This window comes from Pseudopodoces humilis, chromosome 3 (genome assembly GCF_049639895.1).
Source record: "Pseudopodoces humilis isolate 2021_Gansu_Grassland_sample_001 chromosome 3, ASM4963989v1, whole genome shotgun sequence".
Lineage (NCBI taxonomy): Eukaryota > Metazoa > Chordata > Aves > Passeriformes > Paridae > Pseudopodoces > Pseudopodoces humilis.
The window spans coordinates 68,813,880-68,832,734 of NC_142202.1; the positions used below are offsets into that span (position 1 = coordinate 68,813,880).

The following is an 18,855-nucleotide window of genomic DNA, read 5'->3' on the forward strand; positions in this document are numbered from 1 at the left end:
AGGGAGTGGTCGGCAAACACTGTCCTGCTGAGAATGTTCAGGGACGAATGCTCAGGCTGTCAAATATTAGCCAAAATATCCTGCCAACGGCTAATGCCCCGGAGGCAATAAACCGGGGTATATGGCGTGCAATTTCATCCTAGAGCTCCTGCAGAGAGGTTTGTTTTTGACAAACTCGTGTTTTTCTGCTGAAAACAGCCCTCCCTGGCTGCGCTCTGGGATGTGCGGTCTGGCAGGAGCCCGCTCGTTCCTCACCGACCAGTGATGGCCGGAGTTCCCCTCCTGGCCGCTCGCGCGATTGCTCAAGCGCTGTGGCAATCCTCAGGCAGCTCCAGAAACACTCAGAACATGACTGCCTGTGAGGGAAGCAAAAGGACAGGGTATTCCCTGCAGCACAGCCGGTCCCGTTGGGCCTCCCCTGGAGGGAGTATCAGGGGGAAAAGTTCCGGCAAGCGGCGGAGGGCCCGGCCCCGGCAGAGGCCGCCGGGCGCTCCGGGAGCGCTGCCAGTGCCGGAGGCGGCCCGAGCCGGGGCCTGGGCACAAACAGCTCCTCCGTCCAGCAGGGCGCGGAGCCGGGCCCTGGAACGGCCCGGGACAGGGGGCGGCGGGCCCCGCGCTTCCCGGGAGGCCGGCTTTTCCAGAGGGGACCGGGGGCCTCCTCTTCAGCAGGTATCGCCTGCTCTTCTTTTCCTATTGGGTTGTTTCCAGACCGTACTACTAGGTGTAGAAGTAAATGTTGGATGTCGGAGCCCTTTTGCTGCCGAGGGCCGGGGAAGCGCCCGCAGTGGCTGCGTGGGGAATTCCCGTGGGCAGATCCCATCTGCCGGAGCCGGGCAGGGCTCAGCCCACACACCAGGGCGGGAGGGGTGAACCGCAGGGCTTAGCTGGGGGGAAGATCCGGGATCGCAGCTGCTCCCTGTTCCCCCCCCTTCCCCGCCCCGAGCGGCGACATCCCGGCCCTGCGGGGAGCCAGGATCGCGGAGAGGATTGCTTTCCTCTCCCGTTCGGGAGGAAAACAAGAGCATCCCTCGGCGTAGGTGCTCTTGGTGAAGGCGGCTCTTGCAGGTAGCTTATGGAGGGGTATACCTATCATCCCTTCGAAGCTGTGTCCCAGGCTTGCAAACAATCCACCTGAAGGAGGAGCTGAGGCCTCCTGGTAGCCCCGGGGTCCCCTGTGACAGTGGCTTTCCGTGGTCGCCTGTGAATCCTGCTTTCTGGCAGCAGTGTTCTGTGTGTAGAAAGGCTGAGGGGATCCCAAATAGCCCCCAGAGTCCTTTGTTCAGGGAAGAAAGATCATCCTCTCCTTTCTCCTGCAGCACTTCCTAAATGTACATCTCACAGGGCAGCCCGAAGAGCAGAAAGGGGACCTGGCCAGAGGCAAAAGGCCAAAATCAGGAGCTTCTCCTCTGCAAAGACCCAAGAATGGATCAGCCTCTGCCCAGAAAATCCCCTCTCTGGGGTCCTGTGAAGGGAAGTAACACCAAGGGTGCTTGTAAACTGGGAAAGTGATTAAACAAAAGTGATCAACAAAAAAATTAAGGGAGAAAGGGTTCCACGACATGCACTGACAGGGGCAGTGGATACAGCTGCCCTGGTGGATGAGGAGCCCCTCTAGCAGCTCAGAAAAGCTTGAGCCTTTGCTCCCCAGTACCACAGGCTTCACATGATTCCAAACAGTGTTTCAGCATTTATCTCATTATGATGAGAGTCAGTTAAAAATAACCAAAAAAACCCCAAGAAACCAAGGCCTTAAAATATAACAGGTTTTGGTTTTCTTTAGTTACTTCCTGTTCTGACTTTTCTGGTCAACAGTTCAGCTGGGCTTTTTCCACTGTTTATTTGGGTGTGTAAATATGCTTATTTTGGTAGGCTGGCTGGGTTGCGACACAAGCTAAGAACATTCAGCGTGCTGTGACCAGGGGCTGCAGCTGCAGCTGGCAGTGGATGTACACGTTCCTCTGTGTGTGTGTGCTGGGGAACAGTGTATTTATCCATATTGGCCATGTTACCCACTGCCAGAATGATGTTAGAGCTGAAAGTTAGTGGCATTTAATGGTGGCATACTATTTGAGGCAAGAAAGAATAAAGACCGCCTTGTGTCACATGAGGCTGACATATCTCCTCAGCCGTGGGAGTTGAGAGGTGAAGTCACGTCACAAAATATCTCAGTATTTTTTAAACTAATTCATTCTGTCCTGGGAGAATCAGCAGGGTGGCAGGGACATGACATGAAACCCACATCAGGCAACTGGGGTCCTCATTGCTGGGGGAATTGCAGCTCCAGGTGACTCTCTCTGGCTTCTGGCCTGTTCTGTGTACACTGAAGGGACAGAGAGCTAAATAGTACCTGACACCATTTGCCTCCCTCCCCAGCAGCTACTGCAACTGATCTGCCTTTTAAATGCTGATTTTTGCAAAATGCTCAGGCCTGTCTGAGGGGATGAGAATGTCTCCCCTGCTGGGACTAAGCTGGGCTGCCACATCAGCTAAAAATAATTTCTCGTCCTGTGCTCCCCACCCCACAAGATGCAGGCTGTGCTTCCAGGGCAAAGCCATAGGTGGGCCTTGCACTCAAAGTGGGGTCAGTGGCTCTGCAAAGCCAGAGTTGCTCATACAAGCTGTGTGTAGACTCTGCTTTGCACCCAGTTAGTTTTTGGCATGAAGTCTTGTCATGTTCCTGGACTGCAGCAGTAGGTGCAGGAAAAATGGTGCATTGAACAAATGCCTGCCTTCTGAGCTGCTCCTACAGGCTCCAGCACTGTCAGCAACCCCTTCCTGCCCTTACTGGATTTTGCAGCACAGGGATCATTTGATAAAAAACTGGCTCGTCTGGGCAAAAATCCCATCTGAACTGGGTAGACTTGTGAAACCTGAATCTTCATCAAGCCACAGCTCCCCTTTCTTCCCCAGGGACAGGGAGGTCAGTCGGGAAATTCAATCTCCATCATGGTCCAAGGGCTTCAGCAAAGGAGAGTTGTGAGGGACAACTGAAAGCACATCTCTAGCAGGTGGATAATGTACCCGTTGCATATGTTCCAGGGCAGCTGAAAAAGCTTGTCCACAGACTGCTGGGAGGCTTGAGAGCCACACACCATTTCCACAGCTGACAGTTCTGAGTGAGAAGGTTTGTTCATAAAGATGTGTTTAGAGACTTTTCTCAGAACTAGTTTTCCTAAGTAATTACAGAATTATTACCCAGCCCCCCAATTTCTTGTTACTAATATTTTTCCTTACTTTCCGTTTCCCCTTCCCCCAGCATTTTTCCAGACTGGGTTTTTGCGTGTCAGCCATGCAGGCCAGCAGTTCTGGTCCAGGGTCCATTTTCCCTCCCATACTGTGTCCTCTTTCTCTGCTGTGCAGGCACTTCTGTAGTCAGCTTGTGAAAGAAAATGTGATAATTAACAGAAAGAAACTTAATCATTGCCATGAGTGGAAGAAGACAGGTTGTAACAACCCTTGGCTGTGATGCAGAAGGAATGAAATGATAGGCAACAGTGCCTGCTGCTCTTTCCCTTCTTACATAGCAGAAACATCAAATTTTAAGTAGCAAAACCTCAGGGGTAAGTGAGAAGCTGTGTGAACAGTTATGAGCAAGGATCTCATAAATAAACCTGACCTATCATAATTCCACGCTGTCTGTCTTGCCTAAATTTACATCAAAGATGCCAAAAGCTACATGAAGATGGTAAATCAGCCTGTCATTGTAAGCGCAGGCACTGGTTTCCAGTAAAAATTCTCAGAAAGCAGTTAGAAAGGCTGGATTTCTACAGTCACTGATCAGCAAGCCCCATAGGAGAAACCAGAACAATCAGGGCACAAAACTGAAGGTCTATCTCACTCAGCATCCTTTCTGAAAGTGTATGTTGTAGATATTCCAGGAAAAAATTATTTATAGGCAGAAGGGATCCTCCCCCTACATCCCTGGTCAGATTTTGACAGTAACCTATTGAAGGGGTGCTTGACCCAGCAGGAGCACCCCTATTCACCTGGTTCAAAGCTGCTAAAGGATTCATCACCTCTGAGGTTGCCCAGTCTCTCTCTTCTAGGCCCATTTAGTCCTGGCTTCGGGGAGTTTGCAGGATGCATGGAGCTGCATGGTTCAGTTCTGCTTGGTGCCTTCACCAGTGTGAGACCTGTGCTGGCCATGGCCAGGAACACAGTCTGGCATCTCACTGGGATGGGCAGCCAGGTGATTGTCAACTAGGAGCTATGTGCCACTCCCCAGGACAGAGAAAATAGAGACATTGCACTTCATGGAGTAGCAATTAGCAGATGAGGAGTGGAATAAAGCTGCTCCAGGGCATAAAGCATAAGTTATAAACTAAAGCAAAGAGAGGCAAAAATACAGGCCCTTGGAGCAGCAAGACTGGCTGGCATGTGGAGACCGCCATGTGCTGCTGAGAGAGCATGGGCATCTTGGATGCCCATGAATCTGTCCAAGGTAGTGGGTCATGCTGGTAGGTACAAGCACCAAGAATGGATTGGAGACCTCCACTGTGATTTGCTTCTGCTGCCCAGGTAGTGACAGCCCTCACTGCTGGAGATCCCAATATTCATGCAACCTTTTTGCTTAAAAAGCTCTAAAAAAGCCAATTTCTCCAGAGCTCTGTGACTTTTGCACCTGATACAACAGAAAACTTGATGGGTGCCTCACTCCCACACGTTTTATTGAGGAAACCTCCAAACCAGCCCAAACACTAGTGGTGTACATGAAGATCACCCTCTTGTGCTGAGGATGAGGTAGTGGCTACTGAAAGAATTTTCAAAATTTTTTGTCATATCAAAGGCTGATTTTTTTAGTCCACACCACAGTCCTGGTTGTGTGCAGTAGTCAACCTTCAATTAGTTGTCGGGGAGTGATAACATTACATCTCATGTGAGTGCTTCATAGCCTGATACTCACCCTGGATGATAGTGACATGTGATATGTTGTTTCCAAATGCAGGTAGGAACCTCTCTGCTCTAGCTCTGCATCCTGGAGATGGCCTCACCCAAGGTTGCAGTGGTGGGTGCGGGAGTCATCGGCCTGTCCACAGCACTGTGCATCACAGAGACTTGTCCCAGCTGCTCTGTAACAGTCCTTTCGGACCAGTTCAGCCCCAACACAACGAGTGATGTGGCAGCTGGGATGCTCATCCCTCACACCTACCCAGGTTTGTTTAATTCAGGGTAGCACTGCCCGTGGCACCTCATGCAGCTGTGTCCAGTTGTGCAGCGGTGCATAGAGGCTCAAGAAGAAAAGTGCCTTGACCTGTGTTCCCTGTCTATCCCATATCCCTGACATTGTATGCTTCTTTTCTTTGCGTTATTCCTGTCTGCACATTTGGTTTTGTTCACATGCAGACACACCGATCCACAGGCAGAAGCAGTGGTTCAAAGAGACCTTCACTTACCTTTTTGCCATCAGCAACTCAGCCGAGGCATCAGAGGCTGGCATTCACCTAGTCTCTGGGTAAGAACAGCCCCTGGGGCAGCCTTATGTACATTTGTGCTGTGTTCTGAAGCAGACAGACAGGTTTTCTTTGCTAGAATTCAGGGGTATTCCCTCCAAGGAATAGTTTTTATGTCTGTATTCCAAAGAAAATGCATTGTAGCTGCTCATATACGATGTATTTTTAGGCAAAATTCAGAGACAGGTGTGCACAGAAAAGCCACTCCAGTCTGAGCAGCACCAAATATCTTTTACTATTTAAACTGATGTTTTCTACACTGTTACCCACTAGCTGTTTGCAGCAGGGATCATCTCCAGAGGGGTGGGACTGCAGGATCCTCCAGCTTCAGCAGCTAGGTACAGGGATTCAGCTGGGGATTGTGTGTTGGGGATGTTTTATGCTGCCTATTATCTACTCAGAAATTCTCCTCTTGGGAGTATTGAAACTGAGCACTCTGTAGCTTTATGGATACCCCAGGAATGGTAAGCAGGTTTGCAGGTGGCCCCACCAGGTCCACCAGGTGTCTGCAGTAGTGGTGGAGACACTGAATGAGGGCACTCCGTACATGCACCATCACTGGCAGGGCTCTCTGCAGTTCGTTTACCTTGATGTGCCACCCTCAAGCCCAGCTGTGCTGACTCAGGCAGGTATTGCAGGAGCAGGAAGCGATGTTTACCCATTGCTGTTAACCTTGCAGAGCTGCACTGATGGGGGAAAAGAGGTTCCTGAGCTCATGCAATGATTGCCATGACACATAACATGGCAGAGCAATACCAGTGAAGTTTTCCAGGTTTTTCTCTGTCTTTTTAGTTGGCAGGTCTTTAAAAGCACTCCCAAAGAAGAGCTACCTTTCTGGTCAGATATTGTGCTGGGATTTCGAGCAATGTCTGAAGCAGAACTCCTAAAGTTCCCACAGCACCGATTTGGTCAGGCCTTTACAACCCTCAAATGTGACTGCCCACCCTACCTGCTGTGGCTGGAGAAAAGGTAGGTTTTGCTGCAGGCTGGGCATGCAGAGGGAAACTCTGGCAGAGGGACTGGAGGCAAGACAGGGTCTCCTTGAGAGCCTTAGATTTGAATAAAACTGGAAAAAGGCTGTTTCTTCTTGCAGAAAATGCAACAAACTCTTGCTTGGGGAGAAGCACACAAAATAAATACCCAACTTTTCTAAAATGTGAAAAGCACTGTTTATGCAATGTCCGCTTTCTCCCAAAGTGTCTTTACAGTGGGCCTTAGAGTGTGAGTGACCCTGGGCAAAAGGCCAACATAGCCACAGGCACCATACTTGGCCAGCCAGACCTTGAAGGTACATCAGGAACCTGCCATGTCCTGAGAAGACATTTGGCTGCTCCACATTTGCCAAACTTCCCAAATTATGTCCCTCTGTTTTTGAAGATTCATCCAGCCCCTGAGTGAATAAGCACATCTAGGAAGGTGTCCTATTGCAAAGACTTTGCACTTATGAAGTAGCTGGACCAATTAATCTCAAATTTGTTCAACAATTGGACTAATTTCTTAATCCATTTAGATGAAAAAAAGCCCAAAATGTTAAAGAGCATCATCTTGAAACAAATTTTTTGAAAATGTTTGCCTGCATGAGATGGGTGATGCACTCACTCTGAGGAGTAGTGGCATCAGAGTTCATGCCTGGATTGACATCAAAGTTAGAAAATCTGCCAATTTTTAAGTTTCCCCCCAATACCTCAATTTTGGAGAACCATAGAAGAGACAGGATGCAGATCTAAAAGGGCTTTGACACCCTGGGACATACTGGGATAAGTATTTAATCTGAGTAAGTACCTCTAAAGTGAGCAAATGGCTGTATCCACTTGAGAGAAGGAGACAGGCTGCAAGCTGATTTGGGGTTAAGTAAAGAGATGTGTAATGACACCAAGGTACAAGTTGCCAGCTCAGCTGGTTACTTGGATGCCTTTTATCACACTGCAAAATGCGAAAAAACATTTCTTCTTGTAGCAGCCAGGCGAGCTGGGAGTTCTCCTGTGGCACCAGTGCTGTGTGGGGTCTGTGCCATCTACTCGGTACACATGATCTGTCATATTTCATTGCCTAACTGAAGCAAATTTCTGCTGCATGACAGCTAAGTTGTACAACCCATTTAGTATCTGCCGTGTGATTTCTGCTCCCTCCTCGTTCCTGCTGTAGTCTTCTTATTTCTCAAAGGATGTAGTCTAATGAGATGATCAAGCTCTTTCTTTTCTCTTCTCCCTGGTGATGAGAAATGAGAGAATATTAAACGTGTAACTAATTCTCAAACCCCCAGTGACCTGAGCAGTATTTATAGACCATTCTCCTGGCAATCCACAAGGAAAATTGTTGTGCCCACCTTGCTTGGCCAAAAATAGACTTCAGGAATTTTTTCCTGCTTACTTGCCCAAATGCAGGAGTTTTCAGCAGGTTTTTTCATTGGTGTATTTTTTGTGGCATGGTGACAGAGTCCCAGTTACAACTCTTAGGAGCTCTCCCTGCAAGTTGCCCAGCCACAGCTGCTGCATGAGGTCTCCCCTGTTTTTCCCAGACAGCTTCAGTGTCCTGCTACATCAGGCTCCAAAGCATCAACTGTGCCCTGGATTCTTGACTCACTCATTGCTCTGTGGGAAACCACTGCCTTTACAGTGGGGTTGATGACTTTGCCAGATGCTAGAATGTTGCAGAGGATGGGATTTTCCACTTAGTGCATCACAGACCTGTCTCCTGACTTGCTTATGCTAAAACCCCCAGCAAAATCCCTGAGCAATGGGATCCAGCTGACAGCATACAGGGACTCCATCTCATACCAGTGATTTTCCACAGGAAAGATCTTCAAAATTCAGGCAAGTTCACAGGAGGATTTGGCTTGAAATTGAGCTTAAAAATGAATCTCAAGAAGAGATGACTTTCACTGAAGAGCAGACATGCATGTATAGTGCTCTGAGCCATCTTGGGTGACTCCTGGCTGCTGCTCCAGAAGGTTATGGGCACTCTGGGGGTCCTGTGCCACATCTGCTCAGCCTTAGTGCAGATCTCAGGGCTTGGCATGTGGCACTAGATGGCTACGTAGCTCAGGAAGTGAGTTGGGAATGAATGTGGCAGCATGTAACAGGCAAATTAAAAGGGACATAGTGCGATAGCTCCGCCATTAGCATGAGCAAGCTGGTAAATAAATTTGTTGTTTCCCAGCTTGCTTGGGCTCTTAAAGCTTGGTACTGTTACAGAAATTAATCAAGACCGCAAGGACCTGACTGTTTGCCTAGGGTCTGATGCCAGACCCTTCTCTAAAACTGCTTGACTTGCTTTTTCCAGCCTGACCAGGCTAAATACCTTTGATCAAATCAGAAAAAATCACAAACAGAACCCCCATGGCATTTTCTTTGCTTTTTGTCCCATTTATTGTTTGGTTTTGATCAGTATGTAAAGGCAAAGGCAATCCATCTCATTTACTTAATGTTCATAATAATTATGTAAGGGTTTAGAGGTTTCTTTTCTGCCTCACTTCCGGAGTCTTTTTGCAGGTTGAAGGCAACTGGCACCCAGATGTACACCAGGAAAGTGGCAGACCTGTGGGAACTGCACAGTGAATATGATGTCCTTGTCAACTGCGCAGGCATCGGAGCTCACCAGCTGGTGGGGGACAAGCAGCTCTTCCCTGTCAGGGGACAAGTACTCAAGGTTCATGCTCCTTGGGTGAAACACTTCATCCGGGATGGAGATGGCTTAACTTACATCTACCCAGGGATACACAGGGTGACCCTAGGGGGAACCAGGGAAGAGGGGAGCTGGAGTCTCTCCCCTGATGCTGGCACTACTAGAGACATCTTTGATAGATGCTGCTCCCTTGAGCCCTCACTGCATGGAGCTCAGGATATCCAGGTGAAGGTGGGCCTGAGGCCGTCCAGGAAGTGTGTGAGAGTGCAAAGAGAGGTTTTGAGCCAAGGAGGAGTTAAGGTCCCAGTGGTCCACAACTATGGGCATGGGGCAGGTGGCTTTTCAGTGCACAGGGGCACAGCCAACGAGGCTGCTCACCTGGTAGGAAAGTGCATTTCTGCTCTGCAAGGCTCCTCATCGAGGGCCAAGCTTTGAATCCCAGATGCTCCTTTTCCATTTACAGCTAGTGCTGCATCTCCTAGCAGCAGCTTGATCTTTTAGTCCATTACTGTATAGAAGGGAACTAAGTCAACAGCTTGTTCCAGTGCAGATACTCAGTGGTATCTTCTATCACCTTGGAAAGGCATAATGTGTTGATCCAAGTATTAGTCCAGCTGATCGTCTCCTCCATCTGCCCTGGCATTTGTCCTAGCCTCATGTGAAGAAGACAAGATACATAAATACTCTTCACATAACAGGGTTCAAATTGCTGCAGTGTAGTACAAATAACATCAATTCAGCATTTCTGCATCTAAAGGGTGTCAGATGCAGTAGGCTCAGATTCAGTAAAAATAAGTTGTCTCCTCTTGTACCAAATCTAATCTAGAATTGCCCTTGTTTATCATTGTCTATATGATTTAGAAGGAAAAGAAAACTCCATGCAGTGCCTCATTACAATGCTTCAGGTCAGCTCTTACAGAAAGCAGTGTTAGGTCACTGTCACACACAGTGACCAGGCAAGTGTGATTTTAAGAGCAGGTCTATGATACCCATCACTGCATTTGCTCATATTGCACTTCAGGGAACTTACAGTTTCTGCTAATATTGCCCCACATGAGCTACAGTTTTGTGCGTATTTTCTCACACTAGTTTGCAAATCTGTTTTCTTCCTTCAAGGCACTCAGATTTTGCTCTCAGACACCAATGATTTCCCCCCATCTCCTCCCCTCCTCCCCCGCACAGCAACATTGATATGGCCTTTGTTCAGTTGAAGAGGATTTTTCAGAGTGGGCTTGGGAATGCAACATCTCTTTTCTACTTCATAACAACACTGGCTGTTTTCCTTGCAACAGCTGATATGAATAAATTGGAGACAAACCTACAAGGATTTTAACACCAGCATCAGTTTCATAGAAGAGCCATTTAAGACAAGATACACACTTTAAAGAAAAATTTGTCTGTAACTGGACATGAGCAAGCCCTTCTGCTGTAAAAAGGCTGAGTCACCAGAGCCCGGATCTTTTCACTCCGTGGCAGAGGCTCTGTTGGGCTTTACACCCCCCTCAGCAATTCAAGCCCTTTGATGTGTCTGAAGATAATCACTCCCCAGAATGGCATCTTACCATCAAAGTACAGGTCTGACTCTTAGTGATTAAATGCCTCATTAAATCTTAAATGGCTCACTTGAGAGTGTTATCATCCATTTTTGTCTAGCTTTTTTGTCCATAGAATTACAAAACTATTCAAAATCCTTCAATAATTTCAGTGATTAAAATTAACTGATAAATAAATTTCTAATAGTGGAGCAAAGGTCACTTCTGTAGTGTTTCCTTTCATAAGCAAGGGATTTTCTTTCATTTGGGATGGCAAGAAAGGCCACATTCAGCCATGGCTGCCAACTCTTGCTGTTCTCAGGGGGGATGAGGACAGTTATCATTTGCAAGGGACAGCTGTCAGAGGAAACCAAATTAAATTATAGGTCAATAAGTGCCTGGGACCAGCCTAAGCCAGCCCTGCCTTCAGCAGCCTCGTCCTCTTTTTCTCAGTTCTGAAGGCTAATTTTGCATTCCCCCCTCCGTCCCCCCCATTTGTCCTTTCCAGTGGTATGAGAGGACAGAGCTGCAGCTTTTGGCAGCAGTGTTGGCATAGGGCTTGTCAAACTGCAGCTTTGTCCTCAGCTAACACAAAACATTAAAATACATGGAAAAAGAACTTAAGAATGGATTCTTTTTTCTTAATCTTTATTTTAAGCTTAAAAATAGCAAACTGTGTAACTTACCCTGGAGCAAGAAACACTACTGCTAATAATAGGGTGATCATAGCTCCATAAAAAAAGCAAAGCTATGCTTCTGCACTTCTCTGCAGGGCGATGGTGTTCTTCTAAAATTGTCTGGTTGATACAGTGTCAGAATAGGTTTGGCTGCAAAGTTTATCTGTCTGGTGTCCTAGCTCTGCTCATGGCCAGCAGAGGAGACAGCCACTTCTAGCCTAGGATCTTCCTCATCTGAGGGGTGGCTTAGTGTTTCAGATGATTTATCTTCCACACAGTTGTTGACTTGCTTCTAAAACCATTCTAAACCAAACATCCTGTGAAAACAGGTTCTAGAAAGGCAGAAACTTCTTTGTCTAGGAGCAGAACTTGTTGCCTTCAACTTTGTCTTGAACCTGAAAACATCATCTGGTGCCACTTTCTTGTATGTTATGAGAGGTAGTGACTCCATAGGCCATTTGAGTTTAGAAAGCTCCAACATATTCTCTCTCAGAGTCTTCTTCCCCCACCTTGAAGTATCTTGGTTTACATAATACATAACTTCCTCACTTTCACAAGCCCTGGTCCTCATGGGGACATACCTATTGGAGAAGACAGCACAGTAAAGCATAAGCAATCCAAGAGTTTCCTTCTCCAAGTGACAGAGCAGCCAAGAAGGCAAGGTGCTATGCTGGACCCTGTTCTTGCCAACAAGGAGGGGCTGGTGTACCAAGTGAAGTTATTTCTCAGGGGTCAGCTTTCTTAAACAGCTGGTGCTGTTTAAAATCTTTGTCAGTGATACAGACATTGAGATCAAGGGCACCCTCAGCAAGTTTGCCAACGACACCAAGCTGTGTGGTGCAGTGGACACACTGGAGGGAAGGGATGTCATCCAGAGGGACCCTGGCAGGTTTGACAGGTGGGACTTTGCAAACCTTGTCATGTTCAACAAGGCTAAGTGCAAGGTCCTGTATCTGGGGTGGGGCAATCCCAAACACAAATACAGGCTGGGTGGAAAATGGACTGAGAACAGCCCTGAGGAGAAGAACCTGGGGGTGTTGGTTGAGGAGAAGCTCAACCAGCAATGTATGTGCTCAGAGCCCAGAGAGCCAACTGTATCCTTGTCTACATTGCAGTAGAGTGACCAGCAGGTTGAGGAAGGTGATTCTGCTCCTCTGCTCTGCTCTTGTGAGACCCTACCTGGAGTGCTGCAGCCAGCTCTGGGGCCCACAACATAAGAAGAAAATGCACCTGGTGAAGAAAGTCCAGAGGAGATAATGAAGATGATAGGGCTGGAGAACCTCCCCTATGTACACAGGCTGAAAGAGCTGGGGTTTTTCAGCCTGGAGAGGAGACAGCTCTGGGGAGACCTTACCGCACCTTCCAATACCTAGAGGGGGCTTACAAGAGTTGGAGAGAGACTTTTTGCAAGGGCATATAGTCAGGACAAGGAGGAATGGCTTTAAAATGAAAGTGGGTGGATTTGGATTAGAAAGAAGTTCTTCAGTTTGAGGATGGTGAGGCCCTGGCACAGGTTGTCTAGAGACGTGGGTGCCTTATACCTGGAACTATTCAAGGCCAGGTTAAATGGGGCTTTAAGCAACCTGGTCTAATAGAAGGTGTGCCTGCCCATGCCAGGGGGTGTAACTAGATGATCTTTAATATCCCTTCTAACAGAAACCATTCCATAACTCTCTTCCCTTTATAATGTATACAAATGCTTTATAGTCATTAATAAGCATTTAAGTGTCAATGAGATATCTGTTCTGAGTAGTACTAGCTGTTTCAGAGGCCATGGTAGAGGCAGTCTTCCTCCCAGCTCAGCCAGGTGTTTTTCTCTGCTTCATCATGAGATGGGTTTTGCAACTCCTTGAGGCAGTTTGCATTTTACTGCCTTGAACAGACTGGTACCACCAGCAGATCGGTCATTTGCCTGTCTGATGGGTCTGTGGATGAACACTGGCCCTACCACAATCCCTCTAAGATGCAATTGGTGGCTTCTCTCCACTGTGAAGAATGGATGATTTATCCTTACCTTGTCTCTCTATCCTGTATGTAGTTGCTGACTCATGAGAGGATCTTCCCTCTTATCCCATGCCAGATTAGCTTCTTAATGGGTCCTTGGTGACAGATGTTGTTAAAGGCTTTCCAGAAGCTGAGCAGATCACAGTGAGCGGATTGCTCTCATCTGCAGCTTCACAGTTTGCTCTGAAGCTGTCAGAGGGTGGTGGTGCACAGCTTCATAGGTTCTCACTGCAAAGCTCTGCCAATTCTCCCCTCTTAGTCTCTGTCTCTCCTTGCAACTATTCTGTAACTATGGCTTTTGCTGTTTGCTTGCCACAGGTGTCAGATTTAATGGTTTGCATTTCTCTACATCCCTTACAGTGCTTAAAAGAAAACAGTATCACTTGCCATCCTCTTTTTTCTTCAGCTGTTTTAAGTAAAGGCTTATAAACAGGCTCTTACAGTGCAACAATTTCCATTAGCATTCCTTAAAAACTCACAAGCGAGTAACATCTGCTTTTCATGAATTTGTTACTATTCCTTGCATTTATTCGTTCTAAAGTCTCATCTAATGACCCTTCAATCTGAGGCAGCTTCCCTGCATTATCCCTTTAACAAATGGTTCTGCCATGGGAATTTCACTAAGCTTTTCTGTGCTGAATGCAGATACAAGTAATCTGTTTAGCTGTTGTGTTAGGATGTGTTTTCTCTCAAACTCCTTTGCCACCCTGATCACTTGATGACTGCACACCCTGGACACCTGCAGAGCCCTCCAGCAGGCTCCCTCCTCCTGCTAGGAGAGACGAGGCTTTTTTGTCTAGTAACTAGTTTCCTCAAAATATTTTTTTAGTCTTCCTTTCCATTTCTGCTTTTAATTTGACACAGTTCATGTCCTTTTCCTAATGTGGAGGGGATGTATTTTGGTTCTTTCCCATGTAATTTTTATCATGCTATTACAATGACCCAGTAATTATCTTCCTTCTGGAATATGTCTGATATTTCAGACTTGTGGTTATAAAGATGTCAAAATGGCACCTTTAAACAAATGTCATCATGATTCTCTGCTCCTCTCTTCCACCTCACTTCCCCAGTTTCTAGCTTGAAATTCTTTTTTAAATCTTACTCCTTCTCACAGAGGTTTTCTCCCTGATTAAAGTCATGCCACAAAAAGATCGAGCATTCTATTCAGAAACGTCATCTTTTTGTTCCAAAAGCTTTCAATTTGCCAAGAAGATGCCCTAAGATTTTGGGAATAATTGAACATTCTTCCATTATGCTTCCCTAGGCATGGAAAATTTAAATAATCTAAGATATATCTTAGATACATAGTGATACTGCCCTGTGCCAGCTGTACACCTCCCCACAAAGGGGAGTCACACTTTCAGTGCCTTCAGGCCAGCTCACTGACACTGACTGCTTTCAGGCAGTTGAAGTTTGTTGAGACGAGTCCTGTCTTGATCCAGCTGCCCAGCCCCAGGTGTCAGCCTCTGGCAATATCTCATCAGCCATCCCTGAGTTTCTGCTCCTCACCCAAGACTCATGCCAGGAGCTGAAGCAAAGCTGTGGCCTCTGTTACCTCTCCAGCTCCAGCTGAAGCTGAGCTGGCAGCTGAGGAATTTTCAAAAGTCCATTTTGATCTTAAATCTCTCTGTGCTGCCTCATCAGCTCTGCAGTTTTCATCTGAAATCACAGAACAAGTGTCAGAGAAATACTCACACATGGGAGAGGATTAACAGTGGAAGGTTCATTAAATCTCCCTGACCTCCCCATGCTGATGAAAGGTGTCTTGAAAGAAAGACTTAGCTGTCACCTGGGCAAAGCATTTTATCCCTCTGCTGTTCCTTAAGCCCATGCATGTCTGGACATAAGTTATCCAAACTGTGCTTGAGTATTTCCTCCTTATCCACACTTTCTGATCTACATTGAAGAGGCACCCCTGGCAACCAATCTGTCATACTCACATGAAACTTCAAAGGTGTAATTGTGGTATACAAAGAGAACGATTATATTTTGAGACATTTTTATCAATCCTTGTGATTCCAGAGAGCAGATGGGATGTGTGATGGATTTTAGAGCTTGAGCACAAAATAATAGTTTTCTGCAACAGGGAATTTTGTTGATTTTCTTCACAGAAACAATGCCATAAAGTCATATTGTCTTGATGTAGGCTTTTGCCTCTGTTTAAAACAAATTTCTGGAAAATGCAGGAAAATTTGCATTCACTATTCATTACCATTCTCTTCCAGTCAAGGACTATTTGAGATAAATTGCAAATTCATTAGGAATAAATGTAGCAATTAGAGATAACATCATGGCCTGGACCGAGATTTTTATTGTTTCCACAGCAATCAAGTGACTATTGTTACGTTGTCCGCTGCTCTGTTCCCTGCTTTCCACCAGAGGGAGATATTGGATCAAGCAGTTGCTGAAAAAACCCGCACACTCCGTCTCAAAGAGCAAACGGAGTGATGCTTAATTCAGTGGAAATCTGTGTGCTGTCGGGCTCCCACACACCTGCAAGGCTTGGGGGACTTGGGTGCTTCAATAGAGCTCTGAAGAGGGATCGTGGAGCAATTATTTATGGAGAACACTAAAAAAAGTACAATAAAATGTGAAGGTAGCTGCATAACAGAAGCGGTTGATAACAAAAAAACCAAACAGCCAAACAAACAAACAAACAAACAAACAAAATAATAATCCTAGATAAAGCTACTGCTATAGCAGCATGTCCCAGAGTTTTTCCCCTACCAAAAGGCTGGACAGGAAAGCATTGTAGTTCCTCATGTTGTGGGTTCTTGGGGTCCCCCAGCCCCTCAAGTTATGCTTGGGCTGGACATTTTGTGGGGCACTGGTCCATGTGTCCAATGGCTCCTGACCAGGCTCCTGGTGAGCCCAGACACCATTCTGGGTGCTCAGGTATTAGAAATTACTGCTGCTTCAAGATCTGAAGTGGACTGGTTTTTTTCTGGGAATTTTTCCCTCATGTCTGTTTTTCTCAATGAAGAAGTAAAAATTACGTATTTTGGAGAAGGAGGAGCAGACATGAGTAAAAACCCAGGCTTATTAAGAAGCGGAGGTGCTGGGGAGAAAAGAAAGGGGAAAGAAACTTTTCTGAAAGTGAACAGTTTCGTACAAAATGTATTTCCAAAAGTAAAAGCAGTTTCAAGGGAATATTTTTCCTGTGTTTTGCTTTTATCCTTTGAAACTTGCACTGCTGACAGCAGCCAGCACTAGGGGAGCACTACCCCACATCACTTTCCTGTGTTCCTGTTCATGTCCATTATTCACCATAAGGACAATATATCTCTCACACAGTAAGACACATGTACCATGTGCATCATATGCTGTGCTCCCACTGTTGTCACATCTCCCACCTTTTGATTCAACTTCTCCAAAGTCCCAGTCAGCTAGCTGATATCTAAGCCTTACACTAGCCTTTCCTTCAATTTGTGAGCCAAACAGAGGAAGCGAGGTTTGTTTATTCTCTGCGCCATCAGAGAATTAAGCAACTGAGCCAGCTGTCAGTGTTTCAGAACCTGTGTGTGAACCTTTAGTCAGCATTTTGGCTAAAATGAAGTTCTTAAAAACAACCCTTCCCTCAGGGAACACAGTAGAGCCATGGAGGGAGCTTCTCTGTCACACAAAAGAGTGGTTTAGGTGGCTTAAAGAATCACTATCAAATATATTAGTGAAAACAATCTTTCATACAAATTCACAAAAGTCAGGCAAAGCTCAATGGCAAGGCTTACTCTAATAGTGCATGGTAGAGGATATAGAGGATAACCAATTAGAATCAATTTAGAGTGATTTATATGGAGGCCAGGGATGTAAAAAGGGGTAAAGGAGGAAAGGTTAAGGGAGACTGGCAGGTCATGAGATTCAGAGTGAACTCCCTTGCTTGCTAGACTTCTCAGAGAGGTGCCCACACATGGCTGGATTTGATCTTAGACTCACACATGATCAATTGTTTATGTTTAAGGAATCTAGCAGCACTTAAATGTTAGATTAAGCAAGGATCAACTACAAACAGCAATAACAGTTATGGATTCAAGATAATAACATGCATACTATGTTTGCTATAGGGTGTCCAAGTCAATACACACACCCAGATGTGTGCATGCAAATGTTCAAATACACGTGTGGGCATGGATATGTAATGTGTAAGTACAAAGGTGTACATATATTAAAACATTTCCCTCAAGACTCAGTGAAATATTCATGTCTAATGCCTTTTTGGCATTTAATAGGGGTGAGGTGGGGTGTTGAGTCTCTAGTAGTGGGATATCAGTCCAGATTCTGTTTCCAGGTGACACTTCTCTGAATTTCACAAACTTGAGAGTTTGGGCACTCTGAGAGGTGTCCCACACAGAGGGAAATACTGATGCAGCCCACTGCAGTCCAGAAGAGTTCAAAGGGTCTGTCTTAGGACCACTGGTTTTAGGGATGTGAGATGTTGGCTTAAGCCACTGATATATTTTCATCCTGGCTGCAATCTGGGTTAGTTATTACTGACTAGTAACTGATCTTTGAAATTCCAGTGAGTATGTGAAATTCCAGTACATTAAGCTACATTTCAGATAAGGAACATTCCAAAACTGTCAAGGGATGACTGATTATTCCTGCTGTCATCTCCCACCTTGGTAAGGCAGCAGGAGTTCCTGGTACGGTCAGTACCACCCCCCACCTTAGCTTTCCAAGAGCTCCCAGTATGATCAAGAGAAGCTTCACCACCATTCTCTCGTGGGAAGGCCTGAGCAGGCCAGAGGAGATAGGGAGGAGGGACGAACCAACACACTCATACTTGCTTTCCTCCTTGCCATACAAATGCATAGTTGGGCTTCAAGGAGATGAAGCCTCTCTTCTGCACAGACCTTGCAGCCTGGTGAGTCAAATGATTTCTTGGTCTGTGGGAGAGCTGGTCTCTTTTGAGCATTCAAAGAACTGGATTTGGGCTTCTCACATCCCATATTGCTGTGACTTCAAGAAGAGCAATCCCACTTTTAGGTGTGCTTCCAATGAAAAAGCTCAAAGGATATTTTTGAAATAAAGGAGTCGAGGCAGCTGAACTCCAGGGAAAGACTCCAAGAAACAACCCACTTCTCTACAGAGGTAAAGCACTGGCTAAGCACTGGCTATCCTGCTTCTGAAAATCCCTCCATTAGCCCGGGTGGGCACCTTTTTTCTGTGTGGTGAGTGTATCTGCACAGTGTCAGCACTCCAGGAATAATCACAGTACGAATTGACACAGAGATTTGCAGCAGGATAATTGCTTCAAACAGAAGGATAAATAGCTTTTTCTGGCATTTAATGGGCCTCTTAAGTGAACGGCAATAAACTCTATGCGAACAGATGTTTTCCCTCTTTTTTGTCCTTTTGCATCTCATCCATAATTATGTACTAAAATGTTCTTGTCTGGGTTGCTGAGAGCAATCTTGTTGCTGTTTGTCTTTGCAGTGTAAGACTGAGCACTTCAGCACAAAGACTGAGTGAAAAGCCCTGGATTCCTAAAGGCTCCTGCCACTATATGGCAGTGACCTTCTTTTCACATTAAGCCTGAGGGAGAAGTGAAAAGTTAAGGGGAAAATTTGC

The 18,855-nt window shown here is 46.1% G+C and overlaps 1 protein-coding gene across 4 annotated transcripts; it reads left to right on the top strand.

The window, feature by feature from the left end:
• The first annotated feature begins 522 nt into the window (after positions 1-522).
• Positions 523-18,252, top strand: DDO (D-aspartate oxidase). Of its 4 annotated transcripts, none has more exons than XM_088053247.1 (6): positions 523-669; positions 1,317-1,474; positions 4,950-5,153; positions 5,344-5,452; positions 6,243-6,419; positions 8,942-18,252. In XM_088053247.1, the coding sequence occupies exons 3-6, from the start codon at positions 4,982-4,984 to the stop codon at positions 9,507-9,509; spliced, it is 1,026 nt and encodes a 341-aa protein (XP_087909373.1). In that variant the 5' UTR covers positions 523-669; positions 1,317-1,474; positions 4,950-4,981; the 3' UTR covers positions 9,510-18,252. The 4 variants fall into 4 exon arrangements, with proteins under 4 accessions (XP_087909373.1, XP_087909374.1, XP_005518329.1 ...); XM_088053248.1 differs by having other exon boundaries at positions 1,342-1,474; XM_005518272.3 differs by lacking the exon at positions 1,317-1,474 and having other exon boundaries at positions 4,946-5,153.
• The last annotated feature ends 603 nt before the right edge of the window (positions 18,253-18,855 follow it).